This window comes from Saccopteryx bilineata, chromosome 2, assembly GCF_036850765.1.
Source record: "Saccopteryx bilineata isolate mSacBil1 chromosome 2, mSacBil1_pri_phased_curated, whole genome shotgun sequence".
In the NCBI taxonomy this organism is placed as follows: Eukaryota; Metazoa; Chordata; class Mammalia; order Chiroptera; family Emballonuridae; genus Saccopteryx; species Saccopteryx bilineata.
This window is the reverse complement of record NC_089491.1, coordinates 274,105,846-274,125,047: the sequence shown is the minus strand read 5'-3', so window position 1 is coordinate 274,125,047 and position 19,202 is coordinate 274,105,846. Positions and strand designations below refer to the sequence as shown.

Sequence of the window (19,202 nt, the reverse complement as noted above, 5' to 3'; positions counted from 1 at the left end):
GCTCTAGCAATTCCTGAAAAGACTCAGGAACCCTCAGCACAACCGCCGGCCCAGGAGATAGGCAGTGGAGAGGGGACAGCTCAGAGTTGGCTGATGGGAGTCGGGCTGAGAACAGGGACGCAGCCCGCCCACAGTCTCCCTCTCCTAGGTCGTCCCACATTCTCACAAGCAGACAGGCTGGGGATGACCATGCTGGCAGAAGAGGACATGGGTTCTTTTACATCAAAGAAAAACCAGGGGAAAAAACCAAAGTCTCGTCCCCAAGACACACCAGGTGCAGACAGTACCTGGCCAACTGAAGGACACCTTGGGCCCTCGTCGGTAAAAGGCAATATGGTACAGACCCTGACAACTCCTGTTCCTGAGGACCAACGTCTCCACAAACTCACCAAGAGTCAAGTGGGGGCTGGGGGGGAAACGCCCAAACTGTGGGACCCTTCCTCTGTATAATCAAAACACAAAAGACATGTGTGGACGCTATTTAAAGAAGAAACAGACCTGGGCTGTGGTGGTGCAGATGATAGAGCACCGACCTGGAACACAGAGTTGCCGATTCAAGACCCTGGGCTTCCCCAGTCAAGGCACATACAACAAGCAAGCAACGAACAACTCAAGTGAAGCAACTATTAATTGGTTTTTCTCATTCCCCCCAGCTCTCTTCCCTCTCTGTAAAATCAATAAATACATCTTTAAAAAAAAAATTAGAGAAGCAGCAGTAAACCCACAGAGCAAGCGTGGCCAGGGCTGGACGCGGGAAGCACGGTCTCCGTGAGCATGCGCACCCAGTGGGCCCCCAGGCATGCGCCCCAGCCCCCGTCCTGGAAATGCTATTTTGAAGGTGTTGCTAGACCTTGAAGGCAAAGAGCCATCTCTGCTGTAGGAATCTCTGCTGTAGGAATCTCAGAATCAAGGGCACTGCCTCTTTCCGTCCTTCTGGCCCGCCCTGCCTCTCTCTGCACTGCACGTGCCTGTCCCTCTGGGGCAGCTTCAAGGGTGGCGGCGCCTGCTGGCCCCAGGGAACAGCCATTCTGCAAGCTGAAGGGACGGCCTGGCTCATCTGCGTGCACACACGCGGGCACGGCGCTCCCTTGTCTCCACTGACAGCGCTCCTCCTGCGAGCACAGCAAGGGAGCGCTGCGGCCTGACCTAGACCCTGTGACCCGACTCAGGACGGCAGCGCAGCGCACAGAGGGGGTGCGCTGTCGCACCTCTAACCAACCAGAATCCCTCCGCAGGCGAGAAAGACCGCACCTCAGAGGCCCTTTAAGAAGCTAGAATTAATTTCCCATTAACAACTGCGAGAGCACGCTGAAACTGCGCGGGAAAAGCCGGGGGGGGGGGGGGGGTGCATGCGCGGGGCTGCCTGCTCACCTCCTGCACAGCGATACTGAGCAGGAGCTGCTTTATACTGCAGTTTAGGAAGGGTTAATAAGAAGGGATGGCAGAAAGGGACTCGTTGCCAGGCAACGGGGGCAACTATATATAATATAAAGCACGAGCCAGCCTCCAGACGAGCATTCTGAGCACGTGGGCCGGGCAGAGGACGGCGCCAGTAGCGCTGCCAGGTGGCAGGTGACGGAGCCCACCAGCAGCCATACCGGGATGCCCTTGGTCTCCAGGATGAGGCTGGGCACATGCCGGGCCGACAGGCCAATGCGGATGGCGTCTCGGATGCGCCTCACCAAGTCGGGCTGGAAGCTGTGCCCCGAGGCCATCTTCAGGAAGAGGACCACCCTCTCCTCCCCATCCGGGTTGTACTGGGGGACGCACAGGCTGTCCATCACCTCCTCGAAGGCTTCCACTGCGGAGATGAGGGAAGAGGCCCTGTGCCAGCTGTTGGGCTCGGCCAGCCCCGCCCGGAGGAGAGTGAGGGGGGGGGGGGTTGCTGCCGCCCCTCCTCCCAGCCCCGCCCTGGAAAGACCCCCAGGGTGGGCGGGCAGGTAGAAGATGCCTCGGTGGAAAGACAGCTCCAGCTCGAGCTGGACATTCTGCAGATAGGCCATGCGAGGCCCTTACTTTACAAATCAATTTAAAAATAAAAAGGAAGCAAGAGCCCACATTAGGGGCTGGTGGGAGTAACAAAGGCTGGAAGAAGGCGGGACCCTCCACCCGGCAGCACAACCACTCGGACAAGACTCTGCGGCCCATTCTGTGGCCGGAGCTGGGCTTTCTGAGGCCCATAGGTGGCTTGCGGTGCCGCGTGAGGCCCCGGGCCGACTCCATGTTGGTGCCCCACGCAGTGCCGTGTGGCCTTACGCAGTATATAGCCTCTCTGTGCTTGCTTCCTCACTCATAAAGAGCAGACACAACCCCCCTGACAGCTCCCCATGAGCATGAAACAGGACAGTAATGGAACAGGTCATGCAACCTTAAGAGCTGCCCCCCTGAGGTTTTATGAGCTACAAGCAACATGGACGAGGTGTGCCGTGGAGAGGACATGCTCATCCATGACTAAGTCACACCAGGAGGCACAAAAGGTGAGGTCTCTGGAGAGCAGACCCTGGGCTCCCGGAGGACCCGACCATTGCTCGGGAGGAAGAGGAACCACCTACCAATGTTATAGATTTCTGAACTGCCAAATCGCACTCCATTGGGGTTGAGTGTGCCGTCACTGGAAAGAGAGAGGAGGTCATGAACACACAGCCACAGCAGCATGAGCGAGGCACATCGCAGGGGGCCCCAGAGTGGTGGTCACACCCTTTGCACATGGCGACACCAGGACCAGTCATGAGAGGCTCACGTCACCACTTTGGCCCCTGACCAGCCACCCCTCTCTCCCTAAACCCCACTGTGGGAACACACCAGTCACCTCCTTGCACCATCCACCTGTACACGCACCCCTCCCAGCAGTAGTGGGGGCCCCAGCCCGGAAAAGCTGTCCCACCGCTGATGGTCACTGGCAGGGCCTTTGGTACAGACCTCCCCTGATGCCCCTGGCCCACCAGTTCAGGGCACAGAAATGTGAACCAGGCCTTCAGGAAACTGACACAGGAACCCCTCCCCTCCCCGGTGCCTAGAGAAGAGAGCGCGGGGAAGCAGAGCCAACCACAGGCCCTCACCTCCGGCCCAGCATGACGATGCCGCCGGTCTTGGGGTTGATCCTGCAGTAGTCGCCGTGCGCCCAGACACCTGCAGGGAGGCAGAGTGGTCAGTCACTCCACGGAGAAGGGGGTTGCTGACGGCTGCCCAGACAGATGCCCGCGCAGGCATGACAGCAACAGGACGCTCATCGGGTTGGCAACAGGAGACCCGTCAGCAGACATTGCCGGCGGAAACCAGCATGGCATGGAGCGAGGTACCAGGGACAGAAGTGAACCAGGCAGTGCATAGATGTATGGATGGACAGATAGGTACACTCCACTGTGCCTCAGTTTGTCTGGACAGCCACAGACCGGCAGGCTCTGAGGCGGGGCTGAAACCCCCCAGTTGTCCATCCAGTGGAGCCAGTCACACCTGCGGGAGGGTGCTCCTGCAACTCCCATGTGGGGGTGTGATGCCGGCTATGACCACTTCCACACCGGACGTGAGAACACGCAGAGCTGAGAGAAAACGGGAGGGACCGTGGCAAATGCTGCCACCCCAGTCTCCGGCCGTATTCTGATTCCCACATGTAGTTTATGCAAAAGCAAGTTACCTTTCTAGAGACTGCAGAAAAGCCAGCACTCAGTCTGGGCAGCCCTGGACAGAGGCGTGCTGAGTTACGAGCTCCACAGCAGCCGTAACTCGAGGTTGCTCAGGGACTGAGAGGAGAGAGACCCAGGCACCATGAGGTGTCAGTCTGCAAGAGTGACAGCCTGGCTGGAAGCCACTGCACTGTGGGGACTGGGCAATGGCGTGAGATAAACGCAGGGTCCCAAGCTGGCACCTCTCGTGGGCGCCCGCTCTGACAGGCAGATGCAATCTTGGGTAAGCAAGCAGGCCCGGGCCTCCGTGGGGCTGAGGGGATCTGGGCACAGATGGAGGATACGATGACACCAGACCCGCACTGTGACTTCCTAGGACACCTTCAAGCTGAAGGGACAAGGATCAACCCAAAGATCATTGTCACCCCACTGGCAGGACAAGCTGTGAGCGGCCCCCCTAGGCTTCAGGGTGGGTGGGAGGTGATCAGACTTGGGCCCAGAAGGCTCAGCCCCACAGGCGTGGGGCAGCTCTGCCCGCGCCCCCACCTACCTGGGAACTTGGAGAAGTAGGCCTTCCTATACTTGCTGCCGTTCTCGTCATTCCAGAAGTGCGTGGGCTGGCAGGGGAATGGCTTGGTGCACACCAGCTCTCCACTTTGCCCCCACACCGCCCGGCCTGGTTTGGGAGGAGTGAGAGTCAGCTGGGAGCCCGCCACAGCCACGCCTCCCTCCATCTCTCTCTCTCCTCTCTCTTTCTCTCTCTCTATCCATCTCCTACTACGCAGCATTCTGGACATGTGCACAGGTACAGAGCCGACTGCATCCCACCCCTGACAGCGTGCTTATTTGTCCCCCGTGACTTTCTGTCCCGGCCCCCTCCCCCGTTCTCCCCTTAACATAACGTTTAATCACTCCTGCGCGTCAGCACTGTTAGTCCGTCAACATGCATCCCTGAGTCACACGCACCATCTCACCACCTGCTCCTAAACTCTGTAGTCACCCCACGTCGCCATGCTTCCCCACCAGCACCGGCTGCCCACTCGTTTGCACGGCCACACACACACCCACCCTGGTGTCACGCCATCACCACCGTCTCCACATAGTCACAGCTGTGCGCTCCCTCTAAGTTCCCACCCTGCTCTCCACCACAAACCATGCTGCCAGGAACTCCCCGCACATGTCACCTGGCTCGTGTGTGCAAGGCTTCCCCAGCGCTGGGATTCCTAGATCCCGGGGGCCTGCAGGCCTTCACCCAACTGCTGGGTAACAGCGTGGCACGGCAGGCTCTCCCGGGAGCACGCCACGCCACTCCCTCCCCCGTTCTGTCCCAGGCGCACCCTTTGCCTGCCCCTCTCCTGTACTCCAAGGGCCCTTCTTCCGCCCAGTAACTTGTTCCCTGAGCCCATGCAGCTGGCTGGCTCACTTCTGCTACCTCTGTAACTTTCTAAATAAACTTTATAATTTGAAAAAACAAACAACAAAAATGTGGCACCGAGGCCGTTTCGCGTCGGGCACTCAGGTCACAGAGCCCAACAGACAGGGTAACAGCAGCATCCCTTCCAACCTTGGAAGGTGAGCAACCAGCTATGCCGTCGGCCCAGCCCTCCTACGGGCCAGCACAACAGGACTGGGTCAGAGAAACCGTTGCCGCCATGAACGTGCAGAGGCTTCTGAGATTCCACATCCTTTCCCCTGGCTAGCTCTCCATCCCACCACACCCTGGGCAGAAGGTGGGCAGAGGCTGTTTCTCTCTAGGAGAGCATGTCCCTGGTGGCCGCCCCACAGAATGAGGGAGCATCCCCCTGGTGGCCGGCCCAGAGAATGCATCCATGCACCAGGAGGAATGGAGAGGACAGGAAGAAAACGACACAAGGACAGAGCAAGTCACTCTGTGCAGCAAAGGGAAAGCCCTTGTCACAGCGGTCCTGGCAGCATTTCCGCAAATGAAAGGAGGCAGACAGGCTCTACAGGCTCCAGGCTTCCAGCCCCAGCCTGCTGTGCTCCCCCCATCGCTGTGGTCTTCCCTCTCCCTCACGCCCACGGGGACAACATCACCTCCCCGTTCATGAGGTCAGGCTGAGCTAACAGAGCCAGGGGTGCAGACGGGGCCAGTCTGTGAACTTGCACCACGTGCACACTACATGCCAGGCCCAGTCTGTCACTGGAGACACACACTGGCTTTGCTGACTTAACAGTCAACGGCCACGACTGACTATGAAGCCAAAGCTTGTCCTGAGACAGCAGAGGCTTCACCCCTGGCCATCCGGCAGCCCTCGGCCAAGGCCAGGGCATCGGGTCCGTGAGGCAGCAGGCCTGCTGGGGGAACACCTGCCCACCTGCCGTCCCTAAGCACCCGCTCTCCACCTGCGCTCTGGCCCAGCACTACTCCTCAGGTGGGTGGGTCGCAGGGCACGGGGGACGGGGAGGGACTGCAGTGACAGGGGAAGTGACACCAAGCAAAGGCACACGTGTGTGCACGGGCTTCCAGTCACCACGCACACCCATCACAGGGAGACGCCCATCACGGGGAGATGCCCGTCACAGGGAGATGCCCAACGTGGGGAGAAAACGGCTGGTGGGGCCGCACCTTCTTCGTCCCACGCCTCCACGGCCATGCCCAGGTTCCGGGACTGAATCTCCCCTCTGTACACGGGGAGACAAGGGTTCTGGCCAATGAAGCAGGAGATGATGTCGGTGCCGCCTGTGACAGTGACAAGGGGAGGATCAGAATTCTGAACACCGAGACTAATTGCTTACATTTCCCCTTAGTGAGCAACGAAGGAGCAACGCCCAGAGGACAGGCACCTTCTACCCTTCCAGATACACACGGGAAAGGCCACCCAGGCCGGGCTTCTCCTCAGGAGAAATGGGGGAGGTGACTCAGACACTGGAGTGAGCCTCCCAGGTCCGGGTGACTTATTTCTGACCGAGTAAATAACCTCTCATGGTCACATCGGAAGTGAAGACTCAGGTTCCTGGGAACCGGACGCTTCGCCCATCAGACCCAGCCTCGGGCCTGCGGGGTCGGATGGTGCTCATGCATACAGTAGCAGCCTGGTCATGCCCCCAACCCTCTGGGCCCCGCAGGACTCTCTTCGCCAGTCGGCGCGGACACACAGCAGCCGTACCTGACAGGGAGCCCAGGAGGACACTGGTCTTGATGCACTGGTACACGTACTCATAGCTCTGGGCCTTCAGCGGGGAGCCGGTGGACAGGATCATGCGAAGCGTCTGCAGGTTGTGGGTCTCCGCTAGGGCCAGAACCACGGAGAGGTCGAATGCACCCAGCCCCTTCGGGCTGGCCTGCGTGCAGGCGATGCATGACCCGGGGCCTGGTCTCCTGCCTAGACGTCAGGGACAGACATTGAGGGGCACACTCACCTGGCTTCATTTTTCTCTCCTCAAGCACGGACAGCCACTTGGCACCTGTTCCAAAGATGGTGATGCTGAGGGCACAGGAGGGAGAGAAATCACTAGAAACTCTTCAAGGTTCTTTCCAAACAAGTGGTTCACTTCTGATAAGGATGCAAAACCCGAGACACGTCATTTTTCTGGGTTGAATTAATACTTAATCCTGGGCTGAGAGCGAACCCACCGCCCTCCGTTACTGACATGCTGCAGTGACAGGTCCTCACAGCGACGCCAGCATGCAGACAGCGGCTCCCTGAACAGTGGGCTCTATCTTAAATGACCGTTACCACGTGGCCCCACTAGCTCCCCAACTGCCAGCTACTTCCTCTTGGGGGACCAACAGAGGCTATAAAACCAAGAGCCCTCAGATTCTGACCCCACAGGTTCCTTTTCCAGTGAAGTGGGGAGGGCTGAGGGCCTTTGGTGACGCAGAGGGCCCGTCCCTGTTTCTCAAATTAGCTCATGTTTGTTTGTTTTTTACAGGAAGCATCAACTCCCATATGTGCCTTGACCGGGCAAGCCCACGGTGTTTTTGTTTTTTTTTAATTTTTTTTTATTCATTTTAGAAAAGAGAGAGAGAGAGAGAAGGGGGTTGGAGCAGGAAGCATCAACTCCCATATGTGCCTTGACCAGGCAAGCCCAGGGTTTCGAACCGGCGACCTCAGCATTCCAGGTCGACGCTTTATCCACTGCGCCACCACAGGTCAGGCTAGCTCATGTTTTTGTGAAACTCAGAAAACCGTCGAACACTGAGAGCCCACAGCCTGTCACCCCATGTTGGCACCCAGAGAATGCTGCGGTATGCGGAGTATAGATCATGTTCTCTCAAGGGGAATCACTTAATATTCTGTTTCCTTCCTTGGCTGCTTGGAACAGCCTTACATGGAAATTATGTCTTCCTAACGAGAGGAGGTTTCCTCCTGGGGGCTCACAGGAGGCTGGGGAACCCGGCCCTCCTCGTCCCACGGGGCAATGAGACCTGTCACCTGCACACCTGGCTGCAGAGCCGGCAATGGGGTGGAGCCCCTCAAAGTTACTGCCCCTCTCACCTCTCCACTTCCCCAGGACCACCCTGCCACCAATAAAGCCACAGTAAAACCTCAGCACCTCCCAGGTCGGTGTGCCCAGAGACGGCTATGTCTGGAGTGGGGAGGGTGAGGGGAGCAGGAAATAGACACGCCCGCACACCACCGCTGCCCCTGTGTTTACTTCCTAAACTCAGTCTGATGAACTAATTCAAGAGCACTTCCAAAGATTAAGGTGTCGCCCCTTCAGGAATACCTGTATTTTCCCAGAAGACCAGGGACCCCATGGTCCTCTGCAGGTCGAGTGCATGGCCCTGGAGAGCAATGGCCACCCAGCCACGGGCTCAAAGGTCTCCAGTCACCAGCCACATCAGCACAACACTCAGATTTTACTCTTTCACTCCCCAAACCAATGATCTCTGTGGATCTCACAAGTGTGCAGTCACAGGTGTGCCTCTACGCACCCTGGCCTCGGCGAGCAGGGGACTGAGACGTATCCCCCCCACCCTCCCCACACAGGCACACTCATGCACCCCAGAGCGTCTGCACCTGGAGCCGGGTTCGCAGGTGCTAGGGGGATGATCTTGGAGACCTCTGAGTTCCCAGGGATTTGACTGACCTTTCGCTGGAAACGATCTCATTAGGATGGCTAATACTGGGAGCCAAATGTCAGGATTTGAATATATACTTTCCAGGCAGGGCAAAGTTATAGTTAAAATATTAATGGCAAGGGTTTAAAACCGTGAGCAGCTCCTCTGCTTGCCACCATGCACGGACTCAAACGTCTTAGAACATTTGAGAGCATGCTGACTTTCATGTTCTCGTTCCTGAACATGTGACCTTAGGTCAGCAGTGACCAGAACCGTCCACCAGGCTTGACTACTTCATCAACAGAGGAATCACTAATGAAACAGGTCCTCTGACCATTTCTGGAGGAAGGGCATTGGGGCGGGAGGGGCACTTCCTCCCTCCCCGTTTCCACAATTCTGGGCTCCCTGGAAGTTCCCACCTGTCACCCACCCAATCCCTGCCTGAAGGGGGGCAGTGCAGGGCCAGGTGCATCCTGGAGCACAACTGTGAGGGTTCTGGAACACGGTGGAGCCCGCCGGCCGGCATTGGGGGGCAGCTGATGACGGGGGGACTCCCCTCACCATCGGGCTCAGACGAAAGGCGAGTCAGAAGTCCAAACACTGGTACCTACCCGATCCTGTCGACCAGGTCCCAGAGCACGTTGGGTGTGGGCATCAGGGGGGAGCCGTCGTACAAGACCACGGCTGCACCTGTGGCCAGAGCAGACACCAGCCAGTTCCACATCATCCAGCCAACCTGGAACAACAGAGGAGCACGGTGCCAACTGAACGCCAGGCAGCTCCCACACCAGTCCCTCAACTGCTCACGTCCCTAGAAAACCGCCTAAAACTGAGCCGAAGGCTCCAAACGGCCCCAGAAGTTCCACATCAGGAGAGTCAGTGAGGGACACAGGTGGACCAGGCTCGGCTGGGTGGTGCCCAGCCGGCTGCATGGGAAAATCTAGCTGCCCAGTCCTTCACACGCAGGAGGCTCCCCGGAAGTGAAGTGCTCTTGAGAAAAATGCCCCAGGTTTTGCAGTCCTTCCACTGCCCTGTGTGTGTGGAGGGGACGGGCAGGGGTCTACGTTTAGTCCCGTAGCTGAGAGAAGCCGGAATCATTTGGCCCAAGTTCCTTGATTTACACAGAGAGGTGAGGTCGCCTGCCCACGGTCCCCCAGGGCACAGCAGAGTCCTGGAGATCAACCCTAAAGGTTGGGGACTCGCCTCCAGCATGCTGGATCTTTAAAAACTCAGCACACGTCATCATCCAGAAAACAGCGAGACCCTCTAGAACCTCCTGATATTTGCCATCTGGGAAAAGGCCAAGTCTGCGTTTTCCTCCCTTGGGGTCAAACTTCACTTCCTGTAACTGATCCTGAGCTCCCATCGTTGAACGTCCAGCAAGGTCAGGAGTGTCTCCCAGCCCCTGAACCCGGCTTGGCTCTGTGGTGATTATTCCACACTGAACTATGTACATGTGCCTGAGGCAGGACCCTGCCCTTGTCTCCCGGCACGTAATCCCAGGGATGTCTGACACCCAGGGGACTCAGTGGACATCGGCCACACAGTCCAGGGATGTCTTGGGTCATCAGTCTCCCTCTCACACCACCCAGCTGCCTTCCAGTAAATTCCCAACGTCCCTTACTCTCCTCAGGACATCCTTAGTAAGTCACTGTCCGGCCGGCTCACAGCAGATTTCAGTCACGTGACCTGCCTCTCACCTCTAGAGCTCAGTGTCCTCGGTTTCTCTAGAACCCCTGAGCACTAGGGCTCCAGAGGTGGCGGGGTCAGCCTGGGAGGACAGGCCGGAGCGAACAGCAACGAGGAGGTGCCGAGATTCGAGTGGGAGGCAGGGAGGACAGGGCAGAGCCGCGGGGACCAGGGAGAAGGACCCATGGGTGGTGGTGGGCGCTGCCTGCTATTAACACGTGTGACCAGGAGGGGCCCAGTGATAGGGAGAGACCACACAAGGCCCAAAGCCTGGCGGCCCCGCAGGAACCAAAGCCTTCGCGAAGGGGCACCCCCACGGCGTCCCCGGAGCCCACTCACCGTGGTGTAATAGAAGATGACGTCACTGCTGGTCATGTCGCTGTGAAGAATGTGCTCCTTCAGGTGCTGGATGAGGGTGCCCTGCGGGGAGGAGAGACCAGCGTGAGAGGCTGCGTCCTCCCAGGTGCACCCGTCAGACACGCTGCCTGGGGAGCGGGAAGCCAGTCTGTCCTGGAGGGAGCCAACATTGGCATCCTCGCCCCGAGGAGCCATGCTCCTGCGTCACACTGCCTCCTGACGCTGAGAGTCCCAGAGGACGAGAGGAACCTCTGATGGGCTCCGGCCGGCTGGCCTGCTCTGGGCACCGGGGCCCCAGCAGCACCAGGGACTCATCCATCTTGGGCAGAGGAGAGTGGGGGTTAGAGAATCGCGGTTAAAGGTGAGGGTAAGGCTGGAGCTCGGTGCACTACCACGCACCTCTATCTAGAACAGGGCGCCATGAGCCTCATCCCCTCACAGAGGACAGGCAAGGGCAGGTGGCAGAGTGAGACCGTCACCTGACACGCAGCAGCTGCTGCATCTACAGCGCTCTGTGGGCCTCGGGTTGGAGCCTAGGGATGCCTTGGCCAAGGGGACAGCGTGAACCCTGCCCTCAGCTCAAACTGAAACACAGTCGGACCTCTCCCTCCCACCGCCACACACAATCTGTTATTTTGTGTTTTAGCATTTAATAGGCAGTACAGTCACATGTCCCAAAACTAAAGCATCCACGTGAGAAGTCTCTGCGCTCCGTCTTGTGTCGGCCCACCCAAGGCGGCGGGAGCCCATGTCTCTGTCTATTTTGGTACATTCCCAGCCTGTCAGCATGGTTGCCTCACACTGGCTTTCTGCTTGGACGCATCGTCCTGCACTGCCTCTGCCGCTGGACCCAGCCAGGAGCTGTCAGCACGCGGGGCGGCCTCCCGGTCCCCCAGCTGTGCAGCAGTCTACGCCCAGACCTTACTCGCTCAGACCACTTGTGTCTCTGTGTGGCTGGCAGGGAGGACAGAAGCAGTCCGTCACCAAGCACTATCCAGATGGTGGAGCAGGGGGCCCGCACTCGCCACTTAGCCAGTCTTGGCCTCAGTTTTCCCACCTTTACAATAGATCTCATACAGTCCTGAGGCTAGGCTGGGGATGCCCTGTGAGGCCCCCAGTAAGGGCCAGATCACTCCCTCTGATCAGGTCAACAGGCAGCAGCAGCACCCAGCTGACAGCACCAGAGCCCCGGGGTTGAAGAAGGGTTAGAAACTACCAGACTGAAGCCAGAACCCACGATTAAAACCGGGCTTTACGACCCTGGTCAGCCCCAAAAGAAATGAAATAGCAAGTCCCTGGAGGAGACAGTCCCTTCAAAAGCTCAGCAGAAACAACCCTGCCCCACAAAATCTCTATGCAAGAGCCGAGCTCCTCCTTGAGTCATTCCACATGTGGCCTGTGGAGGGCAGCACAGAGCCTGCTGGGAGGGATGGCCCAGTCCCAGGATCTGCAAGGCCACCTGCAGTCCCCAAGAGCTGGGCCTCCAGCGGATTTAGGGAGCCGTGCATGTGGGGGGCTGGGACAGCTCCCCCACCCAGTGGGCACACCTTCCCTGGGAAGTCCCCAGCACACACTGTTCTCACAGGAGCAAGGCAGAGGCTTCAGGATTCCAATGAACAGTAACCTCTCACACAGTGAGCCCACCGCAAGGCTGGGCTCCCCGACCATGGACCTGCCACAAATCCCCTCCCATGCTCACTTCTACTGAGTCAGTGTTTGATTCAACTCTGTCCCTGCCCCCGTGCAATCTGCTTGGGCCTGGCCTTGCCACCCACACCTGTTCACCTGTCCACTGTACTCCTCCACCCGAGGGCACAGAACGAGCAGCTCTGCTTCCCTCACGAGACTTCCTCCCTACAAACCCCGCAGCAGCAAACTCCCCCCCCCCATTTTTACACCGTCCTGGCCGAGTCCCGGCTGAGCCCCGGCAGCATTGGTTTCATGGGTCTCCAGCAAGAATAGTGATTTAGTGTAAAAGAAGGATGAGGGGAGCTGTTTTGAGGCCTTTCGTGGACTTGGAGAACAAAACAGCAAACCAGGAACAAGGCCCCCACCCCAGCGAGGCGAGGTGGGAGGCACTGCGGGGGGCACTGCAACCATCCCCTCACCTGGCTATTTCCGAGTCTCCTGCCAAGATAAGTCTGCGAAACGGGCAGGCGGCTGGGCCGCCTCTCTTAAGACTCAAGAGCCCAGGGAAGACAAAGTGAACCCAGTGTCTCCAGATCTTCCTGCACTTGAACTATTCCAGGCACAATGGTTTTATGAGCCGACTATATTATACCTAATACATTTTCATGTTCTTCTCTTGAAAAACAGTGACATTTACTATGCAAAACACACTTAAAGTAAAAGGACAGGTAGACATTTTAGTTTCTCCTGAAACGTCTGTTGTTCTGCCACACGCATTCCCCTCATCTGCAAAGCTTCTAAAAATGGTCACCTCCACGGCTTGTTAACAGGCGGACCAGGATTCCCCTCTCCGGGGAGCACATGAGTCCAGCAGCCACGCCGAATGGCATCTGACATCCTGCTGCACGCGCCTGGCGTGACGTCAACACAGGATGGTTTCAGCTACAAGGACAACTCAGTTCCATAAGGAAGCACCTCAGCTTGGCCAGTGCCACCTCCAGAAACCAAGCCTTTGGCCCAGATGTGCCCCCTCCCTCCTGCCCCCAGTTTCCTGAGAAGCCACCATGATGCAGGGATGGACGCTGAGCCCAGCAGTTTTATTTCCTAACCTGCGATTGGACCTCAGTGAGCCCGAACCAGGTGTGATGAAGCGTGCTCAGTCCAGCCCGCCTGAGGGGAGCATGGTAAACAGCTGTGTGGGGCTCTAACCTGCCACAGAGGGGATGGCTCCTTCTCGTGGAAGGGACTCAGAGTGCTTCACAGGACAGAGAGCCCCTAAAGCCACACGAGGTAGAATAAGACATTCCACATTTCATTGCCAAATACCACCATCTTAGCAAGCACGTCTTAGTGAGCAAGGGCCAGAGAGCGACTAGAACATGAGGCTTCCCCTTGGACAATGTCTTCTTCTGGGGCGGCTGGTGGGGAGTGCAGGAAAAAAGGCTGTGACAAGGTTTTACCAAGATGCTGCGGGTTTTCTCTCCCCGCCGGGAGAAGCTGGGAGGCTGGACATGGAGGGAGCAGCCAGGCTGGGTGCCAGCAGGCCCAGGCAATCGGAGCTGCAGCACCACAGGCCTGGGCCCTGTCCCTGCCTCAAGCAATGGTGACGACACCGCACAGCCCCGGGCACAGCAGCTGTCCACCGCTCGTTCCACCTGAGGGAGGCCGCACGCTGGCCCCGGGGACAGGCTGCCCATGGAGGGGAGACCTACCCCAGCGGAATGCACCATGCACTTGGGCGCTCCGGTCGTGCCCGACGAGAACAGGATGAAGAGCGGGTGGCTGAAGGGCAGCTGCTCGAACTCCAGCTGGGGTGCCGGCTCCCCTGGCCCTGTCGCCAGAAACTCATCCAGAAACATACTGTGGGCAAAACACAGGGGGTCACATGTGCACTCCCACCGGCCCGGGCGCAATCCAGCTGGCCCTGGCCCTAGGCTCCTGCGATGGGAGACGTCTGGTCTCCCAAGTTCACATGACCTGTGGGAAAACCCGGGGAACGAGAGAAAATTTCGAGCTGCTTTTCCGGTGCTGCACACGGGCCAGGCCACAAGCTCAGGGAGTCTCCCAAGCGCTTTACTGAGCAAACACTGTGGACAAGCGCCCCGGGCCAGCACGCTGCTGCCAGGGAGGGGCCTCGGCTGAAGGAGGACCAGGCGCCACGTGCAGAGCCCAGGGACACCACCTGTTTGCGACCACCCGTCCCCATAGCAGACCCAGGTTTCTAGTTGCCCAAAGTGAAGCCGTGGCCCAGTGGTCTGAATCACGACCCTCCCCCTGCCCCAGGAGAAGGGAGGGAAGGAGGTGTGAGATTCAAGTGCTTCTCCTATGCGTGAAGGTCACAGCAAGAAGGTGGGGCCAGGACCCCAAAACTATAGTGTCTATGATGAAACTGCCCATGGCCATCATGTGCCATCTCACTGGTTTACCCCATCCTGAGGTGCCCAACGGCTGGCCACAAGTGTCTGCCCAGGAACAAGCGAGATTAGCCACTTGTCACCTAGAACAACTTCCTGCCTTGTCCCCAAAGCTGGCAAAGCATTGGTGCATGTGGCCAGGAACCAGCAAAGGGGCCACAGACACATTTTCTGAGTAGGAACGAGGCAACAGAGGCCACGAGCCACCAAGGAGGAGAGGCAGGCTCTCCACTGGCATCAGCAGAAACATGGACCCCGAACCCTGCTCCTCCACTGGCTCACAAAGAGAAGAGAGGAGAACACAAAAGCCACCATCAGCAAATGAAGCTTTCTCTCGTCCGAGGCCGCGCTAAAAATAAAGAACCGTGTGGTCGCCATGGAGCAGGAGAAGGCCTTCTGAAAGACACGGTTTCTCTGGGAGGAGGAAGGGGGTCTAAGAAAGGCACTGAATAACTCATCTCCACGCAGCACCTCAAGACCCCTGCTCCAGAGCGCCAGGAAGATGATCCGCCCTGACGCATTCCCGCCAGCAGAAGCCCGTCCACCCCACCGCCCACACGAACTCCACTGACAGTACTAGTGTGAACAGTACTGTGTGAAGGATTACTGATGAGGGCGCCCACCTCATTGACATGTCTGGAGAGAAAACTTTGCTTTCCGATGGTCTACCAGTCCCAGTAAACAGCAACTGCTTTGGCTGCATTTCTAAAAACAAACAGCCCCAGGGCCTGGCCCTGCCGAGGCCCCGTGCATGGGCACACACATGTAGAGTTTGTCCACACAGCCAGGATTCACAAGGGGAATGGTGAGCGGTCTCACTCCCATGGTTTACGAGGGAGCTTTTCGTATCATATGCAACCAAATGAATGGTCTGATGTCATTCTCCTGGACGGGACATCTTGTTTTATATGAATGAGTGACAAACACATCGGGAAGAAACAAAGCCAGCACCAGGACCAGCATGCCCGTCCACCTTTCCCCCGTTCCGTGCCTCACGGCAGCATCCACAGGGAGGGTGCTGTTCACGGCAGTGTGAACTGAGACCGGGGCTTAGTCCTCTGGTTGTCACGTGTCAAGGTCGTCAGGGCTCCCACCGGCTAAGGGACAGGTCCTGGCCCTGGGCCAGCACACACTGACCCAACGCTCTCAGGTCATGACCCCTGCTGCCTGTGACGCCACCTTCTCTCACTAGTGCTGAGAGCTGGCTCACGCACACCACCCTCCCCCAGCTGTGAGGGACGTGCTGGCTGCCACCACCCCCACTTCACAGACGCACAGACCAAGGCTCAGAGAGCTGCCCACCGGCACAGGGTCACATGGCTGACTCTGAAGCTGAGCAGTCTGGCTCGGAGCCACAGCCCTGCGACAGCAGTCACTTGGCTTGCTGCACCCTCTGGCCTCGGTAATCCCAGCACCGCAGCTGTCCCCAAGCCCCGCTCATCTCCCAGAGCCTACCAGTAACCAATGACGCCTCCTCTCGACTCCCTGGCACTGCCTGCACCCCCTCCACGCCCGGCTGTGCCCAGTGGCTCATGGCTACGGCTCAGCCCTTCCGCAGGGCAGGTCCTCTCCCTCCCGCTGCCTCGCAGGCCCTGGAGCCGGCACGGAGGCTCGGTCTCTCCGTGCCCAGAGCGGCCTGCACAGGGCCACCCCGCCCAGACTCTGCCTGAACAAAGGGCTGTGCGCACCCCCCTCCTCCACTGTGGACACAGGACTCCTGCTCCATCTGCGCGGCCACTGCCCCCGGGGGCCTCGAGGGGCCGATCCCGCAGCCCAAGCAGGAGGCCAAAGGGGACGTTCACCTGCAAAGGTCAATAGGCCTGGTCCTGGAACTCTCCCCAGAACTGCTTCAAGAAAGAGGAAAGGAGAATAACTCTAAGGATTTCAGGATGAATTCAACTTTGAGCAAACCACAGTCCATCCCTTAATTTCTATGAAAAGTGAAGATGCTCATTGTATTTGGTACTCAGGGCAGATGAATTATCAGCTTATGAATGTCAGAAAAGCAAAGTAAGACACTATCAGCAATGAGGACGAAAATAGGTTCTAAAAGGAACATGCACATGTGTGTACATGTGTACATACATGCATGTGGATATCCAAGCATATACAGATACACATGTCTATGCGTGCACATACATACCTGCATTACCTAGAGCTCACAGTTGCCGTGGCCAATGCGAGGAGCAGGGCCCGGCCCACCACTTGAAGGGGCGCAGACCGGAAGGGAGGACCCCTGGGACCATCTCCCTCCCACCACTAACCCGCCACGTGGCTTCAGGGGACTCACTGTAGGGCCTCAGATGCCCACCTACAAAATGACAGTCTTACTAAAACTCCCTGCACCCCCAAATCGCTATACCGCCAAGCAGGAGGAGTCCCAGAACGGATGGCCCTGCAATGCAGGCCACACGGACCCAGCGGCCAGCACAGGGCTAACCTACCTATTTGGGATCTTCGAAATGTCTATCTTCTCTCTGGAGGTGATGTACGGGATCACCACCACCTTTTCCAGGTCGGGCAGTCCTGACGGAGAGGAGAGGAGGAAACGTGAAGTTCAGGACGCTGTTGGCGCCCGTTCCTCGCCCCCCCCCCACCAGCGCCACCCAAGAGCCACATACCTTTCACGACCTGCTGCAGCTTGTCCAGGTGGTTGTGCTCCTTGCCGTTATACACGACAGCCTCCACGGAGAAGACGAGCTTCGGCTGGATCTGGGAAATCCGGTCCAGGACACCCTGAGGAGCGGGAAGAAGGAGCTGTCAGGGGTCCTCCAAAAGGACCACCACATGTCAAGGGCAAGTCACCCAGCGGCCAGTAGATACAGCCAAGCGAAAAACACACCTGAGATGTACCTGAGATGACTGTCACTTCAAGGAAAGCATCAATATGAAGAAATAACGAAGGACTTACAGACACCCAAATAGCCACGTCCAAGTTTATCAGCAGGGAAAGCTACAGGGCATTTGCACCATTGAAAGATTCCCCGCTTTACAGAAAGAGCCTTTTAACTCAAACAATAGAAGACCGCCATTCAAACAGGCCACTAGAACACCATGGAGCGTTTCCACACCCTGATTCTCTCTTAATTTTCAACAAAAAGGCTCCCGAGTCATCCGAGTAGCTGAGCCTGACCAGACGGTGGCACAGTGGACAGAGCGTCAGATTGGGATGCAGAGGACCCAGGTTTGAGACCCCGAGGTCGCCAGCTTGAGTGTGGGCTCATCTGGTTTGAGCAAAGCTCACCAACTTGGACCCAAGGTCGCTGGCTCCAGCAAGAGGTTACTCGGTCTGCTGAAGGCCCACGGTCAAGGCACATATGAGAAAGCAATCAATGAACAACTAAGGTGTTGCAACGCGCAACGAAAAACTAATAATTGATGCTTCTCATCTCTCTCGGTTCCTGTCTGTCTGTCCCTGTCTATTTCTCTCTCTAACTCACTGTCTCTGTAAAAAATAAATAAATAAAATTTTTAAAAAAAGAATGGCTTGAGCCCTGGCCGGTTGGCTCAGCGGTAGAGCGTCGGCCTAGCGTGCGGAGGACCCGGGTTCGATTCCCGGCCAGGGCACACAGGAGAAGCGCCCATTTGCTTCTCCACCCCTCCGCCGCGCTTTCCTCTCTGTCTCTCTCTTCCCCTCCCGCAGCCAAGGCTCCATTGGAGCAAAGATAGCCCGGGCGCTGGGGATGGCTCTGTGGCCTCTGCCTCAGGCACTAGAGTGGCTCTGGTCACAACATGGCGACGCCCAGGATGGGCAGAGCATCGCCCCCTGGTGGGCAGAGCGTCGCCCCTGGTGGGTGTGCCGGGTGGATCCCTGTCGGGCGCATGCGGGAGTCTGTCTGACTGTCTCTCCCTGTTTCCAGCTTCAGAAAAATGGAAAAAAAAAAAAAAAAGAAAAAAAAAAGAATGGCTTGACCAAGGAGCTCAGTCAAAAAATAATAATAGCCCTGGCTGGTTGGCTCAGCGGTAGAGCGTCGGCCTAGCGTGCGGAGGACCCGGGTTCGATTCCCGGCCAGGGCACACAGGAGAAGCGCCCATCTGCTTCTCTACCCCTCCCCCTCTCCTTCCTCTCTGTCTATCTCTTCCCCTCCCACAGCCAAGGCTCCATTGGAGCAAAGATGGCCCGGGCGCTGGGGATGGCTCTGTGGTCTCTGCCTCAGGCGCTAGAGTGGCTCTGGTCGCAACATGGTGACGCCCAGGATGGGCAGAGCATCGCCCCCTGGTGGGCAAAGTGTCGCCCCTGGTGGGCGTGCCGGGTGGATCCCGGTCGGGCGCATGCGGGAGTCTGTCTGACTGTCTCTCCTGTTTCCAGCTTCAGAAAAATGCAAAAAAATAATAATAAATAAATAATAATAATAATAATAAAATAATAAAAAGCAGGCTGACCACACCCAGGTGCCTGTCCGTGCCACGCGTGGGACCCAACATCCCACCAAGCACACGTCTTTTCCCGAGTGCAGCGTCCCT

At 57.8% G+C, this 19,202-nt stretch overlaps 1 protein-coding gene across 2 annotated transcripts in view; it reads right to left on the bottom strand.

Moving 5' to 3' along the window:
• The window catches only part of AACS (acetoacetyl-CoA synthetase), a 41,370-nt gene that overhangs the window by 5,786 nt on the left and 16,382 nt on the right, over positions 1-19,202 (bottom strand). Inside the window, exons 6-17 of one of the 2 annotated variants that reach the window (XM_066260822.1) lie at positions 17,360-17,474; positions 17,183-17,264; positions 14,037-14,184; positions 10,678-10,758; positions 9,261-9,385; positions 7,005-7,069; positions 6,752-6,874; positions 6,211-6,324; positions 4,174-4,299; positions 3,060-3,129; positions 2,553-2,611; positions 1,599-1,801 (exon numbers count right to left, since the gene is read on the bottom strand). In XM_066260822.1, the coding sequence (XP_066116919.1) occupies positions 1,599-1,801; positions 2,553-2,611; positions 3,060-3,129; positions 4,174-4,299; positions 6,211-6,324; positions 6,752-6,874; positions 7,005-7,069; positions 9,261-9,385; positions 10,678-10,758; positions 14,037-14,184; positions 17,183-17,264; positions 17,360-17,474 (1,311 nt within the window). The remainder of the gene's footprint in view (positions 1-1,598; positions 1,802-2,552; positions 2,612-3,059; positions 3,130-4,173; positions 4,300-6,210; positions 6,325-6,751; positions 6,875-7,004; positions 7,070-9,260; positions 9,386-10,677; positions 10,759-14,036; positions 14,185-17,182; positions 17,265-17,359; positions 17,475-19,202) is intronic. The other variant, XM_066260824.1, reaches the window with a different exon arrangement.